General features: G+C 36.9%; 1 protein-coding gene across 2 annotated transcripts; it reads left to right on the top strand.

The window, feature by feature from the left end:
- The first annotated feature begins 1,030 nt into the window (after window positions 1-1,030).
- Window positions 1,031-14,520, top strand: LOC116307654 (uncharacterized). 2 transcript variants are annotated; one of them, XM_089027654.1, is made up of 11 exons: window positions 1,031-3,632; window positions 4,306-4,340; window positions 5,973-6,165; window positions 7,275-7,429; window positions 7,912-8,097; window positions 8,915-9,134; window positions 9,730-9,881; window positions 10,497-10,756; window positions 11,668-11,962; window positions 13,328-13,488; window positions 14,375-14,520. In XM_089027654.1, coding segments are annotated over exons 3-11 (1,548 nt in total). In that variant the 5' UTR covers window positions 1,031-3,632; window positions 4,306-4,340; window positions 5,973-6,047; the 3' UTR covers window positions 14,376-14,520. The 2 variants fall into 2 exon arrangements, with proteins under 2 accessions (XP_088883780.1, XP_088883781.1); XM_089027655.1 differs by lacking the exon at window positions 14,375-14,520 and having other exon boundaries at window positions 11,668-11,733; window positions 13,328-13,460.
- The last annotated feature ends 109 nt before the right edge of the window (window positions 14,521-14,629 follow it).

Below are 14,629 nucleotides of genomic sequence, written 5' to 3'. Positions count from 1 at the left end.
TAGCAAATGGGAGTCGTAACCGCGGAGGTTGTGAAAGAACACCGGAATCTCCATGTCTGGATTTACTTTGAAGTTTATATTGCATTTCCAATGAGCCGCTCCTCTGTATTTACCCGTGATGTGGCAGTGATCCCTAACCTTATCCACATAGAAATCCTCAACAAATGCTTTGTGGCAGTGAATGCAGTGCGTGGAGGGCTTTCCCGGCTTCTCACCTTTCTTAGCATACTTCCCGCATTTAAAATGAGCTTCTCCTAGATACTTTCCATCTTCATCCCACGCTTTCTTGGCTCGTCTTCCAAACTGAAGAAGCGTATGTTGGCAAATGTGGCATTTTTTTGCCTTGTTAAAAGCCTCCTGGTTCTCTTTGGTAAATTCCATCTTCTTTGGACGTCTTAATTGTTCTCTAATCTCCCCCTCCTCTTCTCGCAATGCTTCTAGAAACTCATTAGCTGCGTTCTTACCTCGGTAAATCACAGGAGGGTTTGCTTTACCGTCTGATCTGACTACTATGTAACCAAAGGAGCAGATCTCGTGTAATCCTACCTTATTCGTGGCGCCACGTTTCTGCTCTTCCTTAGTTATCAACGCTTCGAAGTCTGCATATATCACGTAAGGCACTTGCATCTGCTTTTGATGGTCTGCGTATGAAAGCTCTTTGTTGGTGGGCATCTGGATCCGTTGCGCCACTTCTTCGACTCCGCGGCAGATCTCATCGTGTTTCTTTAGGGTATTTAAGGATGTAAATGACAGCAAGCAGCAGTCGCAGAAGTACTTTTTACCTTTGTGCTTAGTATGTCTGTAGAATAGTCTGCTAATGTGTTTAACCCATGAGTAGTGTCCGCCGTGGTAGAATAAATGTACGCGCTCTCCTTTACTTTTTGACAGAACTAACGGTACTATCGTCTGCTCTCTGACTCCGTAAACGTTAATTGCTAGATCGTTTATTTCCTCAAATATGGGGATGTCTATCAACTGCATGGGAAATTCCACACCATCCCACTCTAAATCATCTGTGGGATACTTACTTGTCCTACAGGGATCCTTCTCTGCTGGATACAGTGCAGACCTGATTGCCCACATAAAGCATCGATTGTCTTCATTCTTCACGTTTACAACAGCCTTCTTCCTTTCTACCCACGTTGGTAGCGGTACGTAACTCCCCCCTCGTATGGGTATCTCTATTCCTTCAACCTCCTCTACTGTCCAACCCGATCCTTCTTTCGTGTAGTTAGACAGCGACTCCATTATTGCTTCTAAGGCTTCACTGAGTGACCTATCCAGATTCGTGGATTCTAATATCACTAACGACTTTGATCGCAACATTGCTGTCGTCATTACCTCGTCTTTTGACAAACTTACTTCTACCATTATGCTCGCTTTCAGGGCTCCTAATTCTTCTATACCTTTTCGGAGAGTCCTTTTAACCTTCCTTTCTGACTGACGCCAAAACTGTCTAACGTCAATCTCACCGTTACCGGGTATTGACACCGTGCTGAAGTTGCTTTGGGATTCCATCTATATAATAGGAAATATTTTATACCTAATACCAAGCACTTTTTAAGTCGTCGTAGTCGTACTCACAGTCCTGACAATGCCAAAACAATTTAACCTTAGTCTCAAACTTCTTACCACATCCACAATCATAACTGCTCATACACTTCGTCTTCATTTTCAAATGCTTTTTCAAATCCGCTTCTTTCTTAAAAGTTCTCTTACATTCTTCGCACTCCATATATAGACTAACATATTTGCGCTGTTGCCCCCAACCACACTTGGAGTGGGTTGTTTCCGTAGGTGGATTTTTGACACGGGTCTTGCCCGTGTTGAGATTGCGCTGGAACCCCCATTCCCTATACTACTTCACAATTAAAAATCTACTAAAGTTATTTTGTCTTTAAAGGCGCTTAAAGGCCCTGCCAAACAGTCCTAATTTTTGAGACAACATTTAACCAATACACACTAATATCAAAAAACGTTGTCATTACCAAAGGCGATAGTTGATAGGCGATAGGACATAATGAAATGACATGGAAATGTTTTCGTTGAATACAAATAACAGTCTCAACACTAAAGTCCATGTTCTTGACGAGAATAGGAGGCAGAAACACAAGTCATTCCAGCTATTCTTGGGTTATTGTATTCTCCTATCGCTTTTCGCCTATTGATGGTTTTCAACCAATCCCAAGAGAATTCAATAACAAAAGACACGGCGGCCATGTTGGAGGATATAACAAAAGAATTCATTGACAATTCTTTTGTTAAGTTCCTCCAACATGGCCGCCGTGAAAACCATCAATAGGCGAAAAGTGATGACAAGGTTTATTGAAATATGTGTATATTTACTGGACCATTTGTCAGTCATTGCCTGCCAACAATAATTGGCCAAAATGTCGGGTCATATGCTGGATCAGATAATGGCTAAATTGTGTGTCAAAAGCTTGGTCAAATGTTTGGTCAAATGTTTGGTAAAATGACCGGTAAAATGTAGGGCTAAATGATGTTATAATTAATGAAGTTAGATCACTAAATATATCACGCATGGTAAAGCCTGTAATTTAAAACATGACTGTCAGTGTTTTCTAATTGAGTGTTATTTAGTCATTGTTTTAAGTAGTGAGAAACTGTTTGTAATACTAAGAAATAACGAGTTACACAGAAACCCGATAGCTGAAGGCAAAAAAGCTTCAAAAGGTAAACAATTTGATATGAGCCTTTCGTACGATGGGGGAACGTTATATTGAAATGTCTTCCCATAAGAATGTTTATCGCATTACCGGGAATATATAGTACTGACTTACAGCACGTACACGGTACGACATGCCGTAACATTGAAATGGCTTCCCATAAGAATAAATATCTTATTACTGCGAAATATATGGTGCTGACTTACAGCACGTACACGATACGACATGTCGTAACATTGAAATGGCTTCCCATAAGAATAAATATCTTATTACTGCGAAATATATGGTGCTGACTTACAACACCTATACACGGTACGACATAACAATGAAATGTCTTCCCATAAGAATGGTTATCTTATTATTGGGAAACGTACGGTACTGACTCACAGCAAGTATCGGTACGACTTGCCGTAACATTGAAATGGCTTTCCATAAAAATAGTTATCGTTTCAATGGGAAACGTACGGTACTGGCTTACAGCATCTACACTGTACGGCATGCCGGCCGTAACATTGAAATGGCTTCCCATAAAAATGTTTATGGCATTACTTACTTACTGAAATCTTAATGGTACTAAATTACGACACAGGTACCCCTGACGACATGTCATACCAATGGAATTGATTATATGAATGGTTATCGTACGGTACTAATATTGAAATGACTTTCTATAAGAATGACATTTTCTTTTGAACGAGGGAAAATGAACATGCGGAACTGATTTTATCTTAATCATTCAACTCACTATATTTTTATCCTCGACAGACTCGTCATTATGCGCGCCATTTCGCGTTTCGCTATCTACCTTTGCCTTCTAGTACTGTTGAATGATATTGGACCTGCGCACTTCAGACGAATAAGATCACGTGATTATTTTTCGGATTCTACTGCTGACGCGAAAGAGAAGAGCCATACCTCTGTAGCAAAGGCAGGAAGCAAAAAGAGGTTGGGGATAAATTAAAATATTACGATTTCACAACAATTTTGAGTTCTAATCTAAAAATTAAGTTTTAACTAAGCCGAAGATCCAATAGTCCCTTTCACAGTTCCCTACGCCATCTTGAAAGGTAGCCACGCCTTTGTATTAAAGCGAGACGAATGGTGAGCTTACAGTGATAAAGACCTGTTTTTTAACACGTTGGACAATTATTAAATGTCTCTATCATTGCAAGCTCACCGTTCGTCTCGCTTCGATGCAAAGGCACACACTGCTCACACCTCTTTTCTTATGGAAACTGAATCCACAGTTGATTCGCCTAGTTCTGGGATCATCCTCTAAACAGGGACGGTCTCGCAGACAGGAAGATCCTAGCACCAGGGCTAAAGTTCAAACCGTGTTCACCATATGAACTGAATGCATTGTTGATTCGCCTATTTCTGGGATCATCCTCTTCCCATGTAATAAACAGGGCCTACGATCTCCCTTTCTCGCAGATAGGAAGATCCTAGCACCAGGGATAAAGTTCAAACCGTGTTTACCATGTAAACTGAATGCATGGTAGATTCGCCTGCAAAAAAGGTCCTAGTTCTGGGATCAACTTTCTCCTACGTAAAAATGGCCTTAATTCCCCGCTTCGCTTTAGCATGTTTATATATATTTTTCCTTCATTCTATCTAGGTACTCGTACAAAACTATTGGAGTGGGGGTTCAAGGTACTTAAACACAGTAGCACGTTCGTGTAGGGCTACACGTTTAGTAGTCAAGGTTGATTATATGTTACAGCGCTAAGTAAGAGTTAATTATGTTACCGAGAATGCAGGCAATAAGCCATATACATCTACGACTGATGAATTGAACTGAATCGCTTATTATAAATGCACGGTCAATATATAGTTATTAACCGGGTTAATAACTATATATTGACCTTGCATTTTTAATGAGAGTTATAACAAAAATAAAGCCTTTTGAATATCAAAGAAAGCCGTGTCACTTGACAAATAAACGAATTTAATGTTTTGCATATTCCTATCAACTGTTTTTGTTCTTTGTTTTTTGTTTTGTTTTGTTATTATAATTACTTTTTTTGCTGCTAAAGAAACTTTTACACGCCTCATTTCGTAAAAATAGGAAGCTTCGCTATGAGATGCGTCGCGATAGGTTGAACGTACGGAAATTCGTAAATAAAAGAATACAAATGCATTATCGTTGACCATGCATAATAATAATGATGATGATGATGATGACGATAATAATAATTATAATAATTATAATTATAATTATAATTATAATAACTATAATAATAATTATTATTATTATCATTAATTGTTAAATGAATTTTTATTAATTTATGTATAATAATAATATATAGTAATAATAATAATAATAATAATTATTATTATTATTATTATTATTGTATCTTAACTGTGATATTGACATACTGTCCAAGGAGCCATTACGTCTCCTACTTAGATTAACTTTTAAATATATATATATTTTTATTTTTTACAAATATGCTTTTATCGATAAATATGTAATTTATATATATATATTTGTTATTTTATATTCATAATCTCTTTATTTATGTTATCATAAATTTTATTATTATTATAATTATTATTATTATTATTATATTAATATATTTGTTATTTTATATTCATAATCTCTTTATTTATGTTATCATAAATTTTATTATTATAATTATTATTATTATTATTATTATTATATTAATATATTTGTTATTTTATATTCATAATCTCTTTGTTTATGTTATCATAAATTTTATTATTATTTTTATTATTGTTATTATTATATTAATATATTTGTTATTTTATATTCATAATCTCTTTATTTATGTTATCATAAATTTTATTATTATTATTATTATTATATTAATATATTTGTTATTTTATATTCATAATCTCTTTATTTATGTTATCATAAATTTTATTATTATTATTATTAATAGTTAATTGAATTCTATTATAATATATATATATATATATATATATATATATTATTTTAATGGCATTGAGATTATGAACTTTAAATACTATAGTTTTTCATTTTATTTTTGTTTATCACTATCTTAAAATATTAAGCATTGAAACTTTAGTAGCTTTGGAGCGAGTGTATTTCTATTTCTATTAAGACATGCATAGACTATTAAGGTTTATTATTATTATTATTATCAATTAATCATCATTATTGTTATTATTATTATCATTATTATTTTTATTATTATTATTATTATTATTATCATCATTATCATTATCATAACAATTATTATCATTATCATTATTATAATTAATCATATTTTTTTAATAAATATTTTTTATTATTATAAGGTCTTAAGACTCGGCTCTGAGGTTCTTCCCAAGGTATCAACGCTACCACTCGTGCTGTCATCAGCATACCGCTTGATGGCTCAGTGCTGTGATGGCAAATACGGACAGGCGTGCGAATGGAACAAAGAATCGGAAAGGATAGAACAGGAGATAGAGACTAAGGGTCATGAGATTGACGTCATACAGCTAGAGAGTATGTATTCTTGATAGATTGACGTTATACAGCTAGAGAGTAAGTATTCTCGATAGATTGACGTCATACAGCTAGAGAGTATGTATTCTTGATAGATTGACGTCAAGTAGCTAGAGAGTTATATTCTTGATAGATTGACGTCATACAGCTAGAGAGTATGTATTCTTGATAGATTGACGTCATACAGCTAGAGAGTATGTATTCTTGATAGATTGACATCATACAGCTAGAGAGTATGCATTCTTGATAGATTGACGTCATACAGCTAGAGAGTATGTATTCTTGATAGATTGACATCATACAGCTAGAGGGTATGTATTCTTGATAGATTGAAGTCAAGTAGCTAGAGAGTATGTATTCTTGATATATTGACGTCATACAGCTAGAGAGTATGTATTCTTGATAGATTGACGTCATACAGCTAGAGAGTATGTATTCTTGATAGATTGAAGTCACGTAGCTAGAGAGTATGCATTCTTGATAGATTGACGTCATACAGCTAGAGAGTATGTATTCTTGATAGATTGAAGTCAAGTAGCTAGAGAGTATGCATTCTTGATAGATTGACGTCATACAGCTAGAGAGTATGTATTCTTGATAGATTGAAGTCATACAGCTAGAGAGTATGCATTCTTGATCGATTGTAGCCACTAGTTTTGCTAAGTTGTTTTTGCTATTGTAGTTCTGTCTCTTGTTGTTGCTGGCATTGTCGGTGTCCAAGGTACTGACACACGGTGCAATATTGCACGCAACAGGACTGTTGCAGCTTGTGTCTACCCCTGACACTTGTTGCACGCAACGTTGCATGCAACAAATCTGAAGTTGAATCGTGCTCTACTCTTGCAAAATTGCGCGCAACAAATTCCATCATGTGAACATGGCTGCAACATTACCTGCAATATTTTGAAACTTCCAGCCAATCAGCTTGCACCAAATTTATAACTTCTGACCAAATATCTTAACATAGCAGGCTGACACCAGCGATATTGCGTGATTTTGTTGCAATGTGTGTCACCCCGATTCGAAATTGCTTCTTGCAATATTGCGTTTAATGTTGCACCGTGTGTCAGCACCTTAACAGTTTTTAACACACTGTTTCATCCAATTAGCCAAAAATCTACAAGATTTACTGCTTTCTATAAACGACCACTTTGATGGCATCGCTGACGAGATGGCAGACATCGGAGACGAATCGTTGGCCTTGATGCACAACCTTTTCCCAAACCTCACAAAAGTTTTAGATGGAACTACAAAGAAGCTGGAAGTAAGCCCTAAATCTGTCTTGTGCGCCGAATGTTTATCAGCCAAATCACGTACAGTTTTCAATAACATTCAGTTTCTAGTTGACAGCGCATAATGGTCAGTGTTTGACCACCATTTGTAGCAGATAATAAGATCCAAAGACTTTTTTCAGCTGAGTGAAACCCTAAAAAAGATCTTCTTCTTCGCGGTGTAATTTTTTTTTTTTTTTTTTTTTTTTTTTCTTCTTATCTTTTTTTTTTTTTTTCAGACCACGTGTCATTCTCTTGAAAATTTGATTCTTCGCTCAAGTTGTATCCATACTAATATGTCTTCTTATTTAAAACTGTTAAGCAAAGCTACAACGCTTTCGCTGTTGTATCACAGCGTGGGACAAAGAAATGACACTCTAGAGAATAACACGTTGTCTGAAATAGGAAAATATAGTCTAAGCTGTCTATTTTACTTCTATTTCGTTGTTATTGATTTTTTTGATATTTTTTTCAGAAAACGATAAGTGGAAAACTTGCTGTCGATGAAGAAGTCGAATACGATGAAATCGTCGAAGATGTCTTTGAGACCATCGATGGAGTAACAAACATTGTCGTTACTACATTCTCAGTAGCACTGCCAACTATTCCAGAATTTTCTTGGTTTGGCAAAAGAAACTTAGCGAGACGCAAATCCTTTAAAGTAAGAAGCATAGTATATCCATGATTAACTTTGATACGCTTAAACTGGTTGTTTGTTTGTTTATTTATTTATTTTTTTTGTATATTGCTTTTTTTTAGTTATTCTTCATTTTACCCGGTGGGGGGGGGGGGGGGGGTACTCCCATATTTGGACTATACGGGGATGATCCGCTCAACAGGGTATGGTTTTTCGAGCTTTTTGTTATAAACAGGGTCTACAAATTTGAGTTTTTTTGTCATAAACATGGAAGCCCATTCAGAATCCCAGCGGACGACCCCTACCCAAACTCTGGCGGGGGTCCCCCCCCCCCCCCGGGCATTTTTACCTCGCTTTCTGTTCTTTTACTTGTTAAAGAATTGGAGTTTAGTTTGGTTCTTTCTTTTTCTAAATCTAAGTATAAATCTTCTTTTATCCTGTTGGTCCTTTTTGTTGCATAATCTTCTTGTTTTCTCTTCTTTTTTCCCCTTCTTGTCGTTTGCCTTATTCTTCTTCGTTTCTCTCTTTAACCTTCTAATTCTTTCCATGTTCTACTTCTGACATTGTTCTTCTTTTTTCTCTTCCCCTTCATTTGTTTGTGTTGTTGTTGTTTTTTTTTTTGTTCGATCCGTCTTACCGGGTCATTGAAAATAGACTATAATTTTCTAAAACAAGACGTCACGTTCTGGCAGTTCGTTATTTTTGTTGTTGTTGTTGTGGTTTTTCTTCTTAGTATAATTCTTCTTATACAAGTAGCCGCTACCGAGTTATTAGTTTATATAATCACCTTTTCTTCGCTTTAAGTGACCTATATTTGTATATATTGTGAACATTCGTTTAGCTAAAGAAGGTTTTAGATCCTACTGGAAAAATCAAACTTCCAACAAAAGCAACGGATGAATCGAAAGGTCTCAGAAGCTGGTTCAGTAAAGAGAAGAAGTGGGTGCACAAAAAAGTTGCAGATGTACGAAAAGACATAAGCATTAAATTCAGAGGAGCTGTGGAAAAGGTGGAAAAGTTTGCAGACATGTTTGGCATATCGTTCGGCTATGTTGATTCAGGTAATCCTTAAACTATCCATGCATCCATGCATCCATGCATCCATGCATCCATGCATCCATGCATCCATGCATCCATGCATCCATGCATCCATGCATCCATGCATCCATGCATCCATGCATCCATGCATCCATGCATCCATGCATCCATGCATCCATGCATCCATGCATCCATGCATCCATGCATCCATGCATCCATGCATCCATGCATCCATGCATCCATGCATCCATGCATCCATGCATCCATGCATCCATGCATCCATGCATCCATGCATCCATGCATCCATGCATCCATGCATCCATGCATCCATGCATCCATGCATCCATGCATCCATGCATCCATGCATCCATGCATCCATGCATCCATGCATCCATGCATCCATGCATCCATGCATCCATGCATCCATGCATCCATGCATCCATGCATCCGTGCATCCGTGCATCCGTGCATCCATGCATCCGTGCATCCATGCATCCATGCATCCATGCATCCGTGCATCCATGCATCCATGCATCCGTCCATCCATCCATCCATCCAGGCATCCATGCATTCTTCTTTTATTTACTGTTTATTCGTTCTTTCTTTTCTCCTCTTCAGCATTGAATTTCTATGAAACCATCGAGAATTTTAAGAAATGCAAGAATGCGTACGAAAAAGCGAAGGGTGCTGTTATGGAGATGAGAAAAGCTAAGAACACTTTAGATGATATCTATAATGATGCTGTTGGAGCAAGGGAAATTATGTATAAGGTAAATCCATATTCATAAAAACATATTTTCAAATAGAGGGAGGGCTGGGGGCGTAGCTGCTCAATGTCTTTTTTCAGGCTGTTCTCATCATTATTTATTATTATTGATATCATACTGCGTATTAACATAAAATGTGTTGTGATGGAAATGACCTACCAGGGCCGGGTTGTTCAATGCTGGATTAGCGCTAATCCAGGATTAACTCTATAGGTCTTATTAAGAGTTTACCCAGGATTAGCACTAATCGGGCTTTGAACAACTGGACCCAGAACTCAATACTGCGAAAGTGTGTGTATGAACGAAAGGTGTTGTTGGCGTCTTTAATGTGTTACCGCTTACTGGTGTACTTGATCGACGCGACGACGTGACTTGCACTAACAGATCACGTGATCCAAGTTTTTTACATTGTTTTAATTTCGTTAGGACTTTTCTGAGATAGAGAACACGGTGCATTGTGGTCTAACTTGGGCTCAAAGTCTTTTGTGCGTCATCCATTGAATGGTGTTGTTACGTCGTACCAAAATTAGACAAAAATTAACCATGTTGTCTAAAAAGTCCTTTGTTAAAAAACTTGCGAGCGTGATTAAACTTTTGTTTTAATGCCTTGACTTCTAGGCACGAGACCAGCTTAAAAACAATATAACAAGTGAAGCCTTTCTCTACGACCTTACTGCACTGAAAAACAACATGGAAGAGATTCAAGGTACTGGACGTGGTTTACAGGATATGATTGATGGCATCGATGATTACATCCGGGTTATCAAATCTACAAATGACTTTGAAACTGTTACTCGTTTGATCAGTCGATTGCATACATCTCTGGTTGGCTTTCCTTTCGTCTATCGCTGTATCATTACTAAAGTCACATTTTTGAGGTAAGCGTTTTAGTCCAGCGTGTTAGAGTCCAACGATTGTAGGATCTGGTTTCAAAGAGATAGATTTCATGGATAGACCAAACTTCAAAACTCGCACCGATGTGAGGCATAAGTTGTGAACAAAGGAATCTGGCGTGATTCGTGACTTTTGAATCACGCCAGATTACTTTGAGTCACGCCAGATCCCTTTGTTCACAAGTTAAGCCTCACATCGGTGCGAGTTTTGAATTTGGTCTATACTCGAAGTGAAATGGGACTTCACCTTAATTCTTTGATACGGGTTTCTTTTAACGATTCTTTCTCTAGGTTTCTACTTTAACGTATACGATTCGCCTGGTTCAACTTCTTCCTCTACAACTCTACCTACGGTTCTATAATTCAGATGCGAAATATTCATTGCAAAAAATTTGACCAACAAAAGGGGGGAATTTAAACTCTAACCCTTCTCCAGATCCAACAAAACAGAAATAAGCCATAATATATTATTGCATCTAATTACTGAGGGGAGGGGTGAGGGGGTGAGCATTGAATACAAGATCTGCGGATCTTACGACGATAACGAACCTCTCATCGTTGCAGCAGTTTTCCAAGTGGAATTAAATCTTGTCCCACAAACAACTATGCATGCTCAGAGTCTGTTTTAAAGAGCACTACAAAGATTACGAGGAGATTGTCTTGATTTTCACACGACAGTGAACAAATGAAACAATTCAATAGTTAATTTCCAGTGATGTCTGTGATTCTCTAGCTAATTTGAGCTTGTGAAACCGGCATAGCAACGGTAACTAAGGGTAGCTGAAAATATATTTTTTTCCCCCGAAACCAACATGCAACACACAAATCCGCGATTTTGCCCAAAACTGCTAACTCTTTTCTTCCTCGGCTCTGCCGGTCTGTTGTGTATTTTGCAGCTCAACCATTCGGCAGTGTAAAAAGGGAAAGACGATAGAAGACATCATAGAGGACACCAAAAATATGTATGATGTAAACAGCACCGACTGCCAACAAAAGTTAGGTGGGGGACATTTGACTCCAGATATCATACAGCGATTCATCGATAAAGCAGCTCAAAACGACGGGAGCTTTAACAAAGACTGCGCGCTAAATGACGATAGTAAGATAGAACAAATATGCACTGTTCGTTGTGAGGGTAAAGGAAAAAATGCTAAGGAAATCGCGAAGAAAATCCCTTGGCCTGCGGAAAAGGTAAAATACTTCAAAATGTAAAAAAAGTAAAAATGCTGTATGATTACCTGGATGAAGACATGTCCGCCATGTTAGTATACATATCGAAAGAAGCTAGAGAGAATTATTTTGTTAAGAAAACCAACATGGTGTTGATGACGCCACATGGAAACAAACTGAATGATTCAAATGACAAAGACATGGAGGCCATGTTGGTGTACATAACAAGAGAAGCTAGGTAGAAATATTTTGTTAACATACACCAACATGGTGTTGATGACGTCACATGGAAACAAATTCAATATGAACCAAATAGTGAAGACATGGCGACCATGTCGGTGTACATAACACAATAAGCTAGAGAGAAATATTTTGATATAGTACACCAACATAAACGGTGGTGATGACGTTACATGGAAAATTCAACATGAATCAAATAGTAAAGACAGGATGGCCATGTTGGTGTACATAACAAGAGAAGCTAGAGAACAATACTTTGATAACTTGCACCAGCATGAAAGTGATGACTTCACATTTACAGTCAAACAAGCTCATGCGTTGACCCCTAGAGTCGATTAATGATTTGAATTTTCGAATTTTGATTTCATTATTCAGTTGAAATTTACAACGTCGAAAACGAAGATATGAAAATTCCAATCAACTTTAAATTCAACATACGACATTTTGATTGGTTAATCAGTGCTAACACAGCCGGAAGACCAAGAAAACATGACGGACAGAAATAGTCTTGGCCGTGTTTATGTGCCGGGAAGGCCTTTACCTGATATTATTCGACAGGAAATTGTTCATCTCAGCAATAGCGGATTGTCCAATAAAGCAATTTCGTGACAACTAAAAATTTCTAGTTGGGGAGTCCAGAAAATACTTCAACATTATCGACGACATGGAATTGTGTCTCCATTTCGCTCAAGGCGAGAGCGTTCCCTACAAAATTACTGACGATATCCTCCAAGTAATTGAGGCATGGAAATTGCAAAACCTAGTGTGTATGCTTATTAAATAAGAGAGCGACTTCTGTTCAAAGGTATCTGTAATTTTGATGATTTACCTTCTTCATCACGAGTCGAATAATGAACTGAATTTTCATTTGAATATTGCAATATTACATTATTCCGGTTCGTACGTATAAAAGGAATAATTGACTAATGATTTCATAAATCATATCTAGGGGACAACGCGTGAGCTTGTTTGACTGCAAATGCCTAATGATGTTTTTAGTTAAATATTTATTTTACATGATTGCCATGTTAGTGTACAAAACATACAACATTTAAAAAAAGTTGTAATGACGTCAACTTTGTGACGTCACGTCACATATAGTTCACATGATTAGGTCTTTTTTTTTTTTTTTTTTTTACATTTCAGATAAAACTTGTTCTCCCCAAATGCGAATCATGCATTGAAGGAAAGAAAAGTATTATCTGTATGGTAAAGAGGGTCCAACCTGCAATTACCGACTCAGAGATACAGGAAGAGTTTCCGATGTTAACACTTAAGGAGATTGCATCCGTCGAATGCAAGAATTGGTAAGCACCTGATTTATGATCATGATTCAATGCAGTTTTTTAAACACCGTTGAAGATTAACCATTTCAGCTTTTTCAAAAAAGGTTTGTGAAGGTTTTCACATGTTGCATGTTACCCAATAAGGCCGAATTGCACTACGGGCGATATGAATATCTTTGATAGATGTGTTGATCATCACAGTAAATGAGCGATCTAAGCGAACGCTGTAAAGAAAGATATTCACAATGAATATCTTTAGCGGAAGATCACTACAATAATCAATTTTTCTAAACATTGACTGCACGTTTTACCCCGTTATATTTATTTCTGAGCTGACATTATTCATACATAAATATAGTACATTTAAAAGCTTGGTAATCGCCAAGCAAGATGCAACATACCTGAACATGCAATAAGACCTTCACAAACCGTTTTTTTCCCTTCTTTTTTTGAAATAGAGCATTAGAAATAGACCCCTTGCAGCATGTCGGAATACAGCTTATTTTAGAGGACATAAAAGCAGGTTTCCAATTCTCATGAGAGTGAAATTCTTTTGTTTGGTCCTCTAAATTGAGCTGCTTTGACATCACATGTAAGGGGTCTATACAAGAATCAATGTTAAATACGTGGTGTATAATGGCAATATTCTTCTCTTACCACGGGGTTGTTGGATTCTGGCCTGGACTTGAAATCACCTCGACTAGAGTTTGCTAGGTCTTTCCCCTAAATCGAGGGGTATTTTCCGGGTTCTTTGACTATGAGAAAGATCGCAGCCAAATTGCACCTAAGATCCCTGCAAAAAAGCCCTCGTAAACGCATCAAAGGGCCCAAAGATTGAACAAATTCAACATTCCCATATCATTTTGTATAATTAGAATATCAAGTAACTCTTTTCGTTTTGTTGCAGATCTTGAATAAATGGAGAATCATCGGAGAACGGCAGAAGAGATTTGCAATGTTTAAAAGTAGCTTACCACAGCATGTTATTATATGTGAAGCACATGTAATCAGAACAAAACATATTGTGTAGCAATAAAGATCATGTTGATATAAGACTGCATTCCAAGCTACTGTCTACTTTAGACGAGTCTTAAAAAATGGATCACAATCCAGTAGAGGCTTTGAGGCTAAACGTGGTGACAACCATGATAGGAGGCAGGAA

This window comes from Actinia tenebrosa, unplaced genomic scaffold, assembly GCF_029948245.1.
Source record: "Actinia tenebrosa isolate PJP-AT-01 unplaced genomic scaffold, QUT_ActTen_1.0 PGA_scaffold11__36_contigs__length_13525064, whole genome shotgun sequence".
NCBI lineage: Eukaryota > Metazoa > Cnidaria > Anthozoa > Actiniaria > Actiniidae > Actinia > Actinia tenebrosa.
Note: the sequence above shows the minus strand (reverse complement) of the source record. Positions and strands in the feature narration are given on the sequence as shown.